At 34.8% G+C, this 7,500-nt stretch overlaps 1 protein-coding gene across 3 annotated transcripts in view; it reads right to left on the bottom strand.

Moving 5' to 3' along the window:
• The window catches only part of LOC122791664, a 384,215-nt gene that overhangs the window by 250,122 nt on the left and 126,593 nt on the right, over positions 1 to 7,500 (bottom strand). For all 3 annotated transcript variants that reach the window (XM_044059492.1, XM_044059493.1, XM_044059489.1), the window contains 4 exons: positions 7,166 to 7,210; positions 3,976 to 4,083; positions 3,679 to 3,723; positions 739 to 831 (listed from right to left, as the gene is read on the bottom strand). In XM_044059492.1, coding sequence (XP_043915427.1) covers positions 739 to 831; positions 3,679 to 3,723; positions 3,976 to 4,083; positions 7,166 to 7,210 — 291 coding nt within the window. The remainder of the gene's footprint in view (positions 1 to 738; positions 832 to 3,678; positions 3,724 to 3,975; positions 4,084 to 7,165; positions 7,211 to 7,500) is intronic.

Consider the following 7,500-nt stretch of genomic DNA (forward strand, 5'->3'; position numbering starts at 1 on the left):
CCAATACAACATTCAGCAATGGGCTGGCAGTTTCAGTAATATATATATATATATATATATATATATATATATATATATATATATATATATATATATATAAAGTGTTTTTATGTTTCACTATTATTTATATGTGTCACTTTTAGCATTTTACCCAGAAGATACATTTTATTAACTCATTCATTAATTAATGAATATTTTAAACCCACTTTGTCCTCAGGACGTTGGAGGGTGAATGTGGGACTATCACAGCTCTCAAAGGCTATAACCCAGAGAAATAATAATTGATTATATGGGATACATGCACAAATACACAGACACACACACACACACACACACACACACACACACACACACACACACACACACACACACACACACACAGACATACATTGACTGACTACATCTACATTTGTAGGCAATTTCATTTCACTAATAGGTATATACAATTATAAAAATCTGTCATCCTGCAACAAATACATGTGCTGGCTGTTGAATATCTGTTCTTTTTATATATTCTTTGCCTTTGGCCTTCTGCCTTAACTCACTTTCATGACCCCCACACATGCATGTATAATGAGTACTATGTAAATCGATCAGTGAATATCAAGACATGCAAAAATATTAATAATTTTACTAAACAAAATAAAAAAGAGCTACCTGTGGAACCTTCGCATATTAACGAAATATTTAATAAGTATGCAAATGATTCCACAAATGCACTTTATTTTTCAAACTTACCCAGAGATGTTTTTTTGCTTTCAAATCCCTTTTGGAATGATTGCCTTTCCTGTTCTTCAGAATCTGAAGTGTATTTTCCATGTTTGCTAGACCCTGTTTTAGAAAAAAATGAAATAATGCATTATGCAACAGTTTTTCTTTTTTTTTTTTCTTTTAGTCAGTATGTTTAATGACATAAAATGCACTTTAAGACAGGCCTATTGCCTATTACCTCAGAAAATTAAGACAGTTAACTGCAGTATTCATTAAAAATCTTTGTGATGTATCCTAAAACAAATTGTCCTATATGGAAATGGAAGGTGGGTCCATCTGCAGTAAAAGTATATTGTGTCTTTCGGCTTTTTCCCAGTTAGGGGTCGCCACAGCGGAACTCCAGTCCGCAAATGATTGGCAGAAGATTTTTACGTACCGAGTTGCCAGCTCTGATGCACAACCTTCAACGAAGGAACACTCATTCATGCATGTCTCCACACAGAAGACGCTCTAGCTGAGAATCGAACCGAACAGCGTCTTACTGTGAGGCGACAAAGCTACCGCAGCACATTGTGCAGTGATAACGACAACCTTCTGCAGTATATTAGATAGTTATAAAATGTCTAGAGTAATAACTGAATCATGAGGCTATATAATTAATATACTGCATTGTCTAGCTAGAAAACAGAACAAAAGTTGAGCTCTGCAAGTTAACAAGGATGGATTGCATAACAAACAAGTAACAGACTATTAATTAAATTTGTACAAACATGCATTTGTTGAAATGATATTAAGTTTGCAACTGACCCTGGGAACAGGTATGCTTTGGGGGGGGGGGGGTAGAAGTACAACATATGAGTCACTGTCTTTCTACAATGCTTTCAGGTCACAGTCTTTTCTGAACAGCTTGTCAAATCCCAACTTACAAAAATATATATATTCTTCAAATATGCATGCCAACATGTACTGCCACTATAACGCCGAAACATGTTCCAAGATTCCATAAAATATGAGTAAATCAGTGTTTACTGCACTCTGAGACAGGTATAAATATGCCACCAAATGCCCATGTTAGCCCCTGAATCTAAAGCCTGTGGTGCCCAGTGATACCACGTAACCTGCTAGGCCATCATGAATGCTTAGTCCATCCATTTCAGTGGTTCCCTTATTGTTGTGTAATCTGCATTGAGATTGTGGTTTATCACACATGCCAAGACTGTCAACCAGCATTTATGAATGGAAGACTGAATTCTAGAAGTCAATGTTTTTTTAACAAGCAGAATTCTTCTTTTAATCACTGAATTCTGCTGACTCTGTACTTACAGAACAGAGGAACACTGGAGCAATACCATGCAAATGATCCGTATTGCCATAAAAGGTTTAGCCATATGAACTTTTAAGAAGACACACTTGAAAGTTTTTGTCCCTTAGCTCATTGACTTAATAATGCTCACCTTTCAAATTGAGCAGTGTGGTATATAATAACCCTGATCTAAACTGTTGTCTACCAATTGATTCATCAAGACTAGCCTTAAAAATAGCCAATGCACTGCTCTGTTTGACCTCTAATGGTAACTTTTTCCATAAGGTGGAAATACATTGAGTTAAGAACCTATGCCTCAGAAAGTATTAAAGTTTGGGCAAAACTAAACAACTTATCAAAATATCACACAGAAGGAATTTCTCAGTGTTGCATGTTTCAAGAGAAGCAGATTAGCCAGTGTATTCAACAAACCCACTAAATTGAAATTAGTCATGGGGTAGCCTGAGCTTATTCTGTCATGCATTTGATGCATGGCATAGAAGCTAATCCTGAGCAATACCCAATATGTACACACAGACAGACACACACACACACACACACACACACACACGCGCGCGCGCGCACGTGCACACACATGCTCACACACAGACACGTGCACACACACACACACACACACACACACACACACACACACACACACATGCACACACACACACACACACACACACACACACACAAGCACGCATACACACACACACACACGCGCACACACACACACACACACACACACACGCACGAGCACACACACACACACACACACACACACACACATCTATATATATATATATTTATCTATATGTTTGATTTACAGTTCTAGAATGTTTGGACTCTTTCCCAGGGAAAAAATTTGGTGGGCCGTCTTTGGGACTTTACCTTTTTCTCCACTATGGTGCAATGTCGGAGTTGGTATATTTAAGTAGGGGTGGTGTGGGGGGCAAAGCCCCCCCCTTAGCTTTTTGTTTAAGTTTTTTTTTTTTTTTTTGTGGAGCAGCAAATTTCTTCCCTGGGAACATTAATGTAGTGTTTTTTTTTTTTTTTTTTTTTTTTTTATTAACACACTTTAACAAAAGCGCTTTTTCGATGAAAGCGCTTTCGTTAAAGTGTGTTCAGTGGTTATGGATTCAGACATTTGATCTTTCGATCAAACGTCCTAGATCCATATATATATATATATATATATATATATATATATATATATATATATGTTTCGGGGTGTGGGGGGGCTTGCCTGGTCTGCCAAAAAGCAGTTTAAAAGAGGAGAGTTATTTTCAGGGTTCGCTCTTTTCCTCGGTTTTCAGTCATCTTTTTTTTTCAGTTTGTTGGCACTCTGCATTTCATGTTCTGACATTTCAACAAGGAGCCTTCACAGCCTCATAATAAATCATATAATTGCTAAACATTACATACCGTTACTGTAAAAGAGGAAGTGGTTCTAATCTGCAGTCGATAAAGATGCAGACATTTTATGCTTTTTGTTTTTGTGCAACTCCATACTACACTTCCATTAGTTTTAAAACTAGCAAACCATATGGACCTTGCTTAAAGTTAAATCATTCCATCTGTATTGAAACAAATGTTTATAGAACAGCATGAAAACTGTATATGTTTTAGAGAATTCTCACCAAAGTAAATTATCTTCATACCTTTATGAATTTCTTTTATCACTGTTGTCTCGATTTTGGTACTAACTAGAAGTAAGAGAAATATAAACAAAATTGATTATACGTATGAAAGAAATTCTTGTATTAAACTAAAAAACTAAGACTGAGCAGCTAGGACGATTCTGTTGTCACAGAGAAGGTTCATTTGGAAAATGTTGACATTGTAAAAATGTATTTCTTGCTGTCCGTTATTGAGGAAAATATGATTGCAATAAAAATGTGTTACGTAACTGGAAAAATGGTGATGATGATATAATTTAAAAACATTTTCCTACTTGCCTTTAGAGCCTTTCTTCATGTTGTCCTTCCCATGTGATGACATATCTTCATCAGAGTCTGAATCTTCATCTTCATCTCTGCCCATTTTTGAACTGAACTTGCTTCCACCTATGACATAAGTCAAAATGGAATAAATTCTAATTTACTCCCTATGCATGAGCTCAGTTATGTCTGTTCCGTGTTTTGGGATTTCTAGAATATTAGCGACCTGCTCACAGTGTTGTGCATTTTATATAGGCAAAACTGACAGCAAATTGAAAGAGAGAATCAGGGAACACATATACAAGATCAGAGTGGCCTCACCATGCAGTGCATTGTCGAAACATGTGATTAACACCTCCAAACAACACATATTTAAGTTTCAAGTGATACAGGTGAATGAACCCACATTGAGGAGAGGTGACATCCAGAATTTAACTGAAGCAAAGGAAATCGAGTGGATAATCAGACTCAGAGCTGACTGTTATCCTGGCCTCAATGATAGGGTATCCATTAAACCCATGCTGAAATCTAGGCCATTACGTTATTGAGCATCATATATCTTACATCCATCCACTTACACCTTGACATCTCCATTTGTTTCATTCACTTTCTTCCTATTTTTCCTTCCCTTCTTTCCCTCACATTTTCTCCCTTCTACCCTTCCTATTTATCCTGTCACTTCTCCCCCCCCCATCCACTTACAGCTTGACATCTCCATTTGTTTCATACACTTTTTTCCTATTTTTCTTCCCTTCTTTCCCTCACATTTTCCCCCTTCCACCCTTCCTATTTATCCTGTCACTTCCCCCCCCCATCCACTTACAGCTTGACATCTCCATTTGTTTCATACACTTTTTTCCTATTTTTCTTCCCTTCTTTCCCTCACATTTTCTCCCTTCTACCCTTCCCATTATCCTGTCACTCCCCCCCCCCTTCCCCCCTTTCCCCCCTCTTCCACCCCCATTGTCCCCTCCCCCTGCTTCTTTTTGCACAGTATTCATTTAGGCCATTTGATATAACATCACATAGTCTAATCATTAACTGTTTTAGATATTCTACACATATAGACATACATACATTTTTATGCGTTATCTGCCTACACACATTATTTTTCATAAATGCATACACACAATATCATAGTTCCACATTTCCGCTCCACTTCCATTAGTATATGACATGGATATTTGGATGTATGCATTACAAACATGATATGTGTGGATGCATACTTTAGCTTTGTTGCAAAGAATGGAAATTATTATTTCTTCTTTTTATGTATAAAGTATGTTTATAAGATTAATTGTTTAGCAATACAGCATGGCTGACTATATATATATACATGCTATATATTTTTATGTTTTATTTATGATTTTAGAAGTTGCTTACAACAAGCTATGCTTGAAAAAAGGACAGCACTTCATGTCCCTTTAATTTTTAAACAATGCATGCACTTCAATTAATTCAGGATGTGACATCATTGCATTTTTAATGTTTGTATATTTAAATGTTTGCACCAAGCACTTTAGTTATTATTGGCCTGAAGAAGACCACCAGTTGAAAGCGCTTGCTGTTTTTATTTAATAAATATTTATAACCTCCGCTTAACGCTTGTATTTACTTGATTGTGCATGACAAGCTATCGTTTAGTGGAGTTGCACTAACAAGAATCTGTGGCTGTGCTACTAGGAAGAGGAACACACCTGCTGGTTTTGGGTATCAGCAATTGCCTGCATAGGCTATTTATATCAAGGAGACATCTGAACCTGACTCGTATTGTATTTGGAACTTTACAGTGAACTATTTGGGATTTAAAATTTACTCTGCACATTGCTTCCCACACATTCTCTTTTTTCTTCTACAAACAAATGATTGACAGGTCTGCCTAATCAACATTCCCCACAAAGGGGATTATTCCCTTTTCCGAGAGATTATATATATATAGATATGTATTATATATATCAATATATATATATATATATATATATATATATATATATATATATATATATATATATATATATATATATATATATATATATATATATATATATATATATACATATATATATATATATATATGTATATAATTAACAGGTAGTGTGCGGTTGCAAATGGGAGTTTGTATATAGAGCTTGTATATAGGTAGTAGATAGATAGATACATACATACATAGATATAAATATAAACCTATGTAGATACGTATATATATATATATATATATATATATATATATATATATATATATATATATATATATATAGTATAAATTGCGCTGTTACTGGGTTACTGGAGACAGGAGAAAGCCTTCTAGTATATGAAATGTATTCAATGTCTAGTGGCTACAGTATCTGAAATGTATTCAATGTCTTGTTGCTACAGGTGGACCTAGCAACACGTATTTACTGCCAAATCCTGTGCCTATGTCTTTAAACAGAGTTGATGAAGAATTTCTGAACTACAGAAGGTAAAAGTACAACAGGAAGGGAATTTGTAAAGAACAGAAGAAGGAAGGAAGTTTGGATGGATGGCCATCTTACCCAAGAATTCAGGCCATTATCGTGTGTAAGTATCAAAAGTACGTCAACTGACAGCTCAAACTGCCTGTTGTGAGACACTGCAAAATGACATTTCCAATAATTATTTTTTAATATTGTCTCTAGGAAAGGCTCTTTTTTCAAAATTTATGTACAGTAAATACGTGGAAGCCATCATTGAATAACACAAAGAAATTAACTTTATCATATTTAATAAAATATGTGGCCTGCACAAGCAAATGCTGACAGGACTCCTGCAATGATATTTATAAAATATTATATCACAGTAATGTCTCAGTTCTCCATTCCTTATAGGCTACAGAATTGCACAGTTTGTTACAGACATGAAATCAGCTAGCTGGAAACGTCATCAGTGGCCTTCATCGCTTCATACAACAAATCATGGCAATGCTGGATATTGTTACGCTAAAAGATGAGTTGTTTCTAATCTGTAGTTTAAACAGATGCAGATATTCTATGTTTTTTGTCATGATCAACTAAGTGCTGCACTGTTTTTTTTTTTGACTGCTGATATTTTTTTAAAATTTTAAAACCATAACTTAAAGACCTTGCTTGTAATCAAGTCATTGCATCTGTATTGAAACAAATGTTTATAAAATGGCATCTAAGGTTTTTATGTTTTAGAGAATGTTCACCACATTAAATTATTTTCATACCTTTATGAGTTTCTTTTACCACTGTTGTCTCGATTTTGGTACTAACTAGAAGTAAGAGAAACATAAATTTGATTATATGTAAAAAAAGAAAATTCTATATTAAACTAAAAACATATGATATTTTTGACTGTGTTGTCAAAGACAAAGCAAATTTTTGGAAAATGTTGAAACTTTAAAAAATGCATTTCTTGCTGTCATTTGTCCATTCATATTATGTTTCTAGTAGACATATGTCACATAAATGAGAAAAAAATGTTGATGACAAATATTTAACATCCTCCAATCCAAAGGAAATGACTACTTCATTTCAACCATTCCCTTATCCTATATGCTTT

Source organism: Protopterus annectens, chromosome 17.part0, assembly GCF_019279795.1.
Source record: "Protopterus annectens isolate FY-2018-M chromosome 17.part0, PAN1.0, whole genome shotgun sequence".
Classification (NCBI taxonomy): Eukaryota; Metazoa; Chordata; order Ceratodontiformes; family Protopteridae; genus Protopterus; species Protopterus annectens.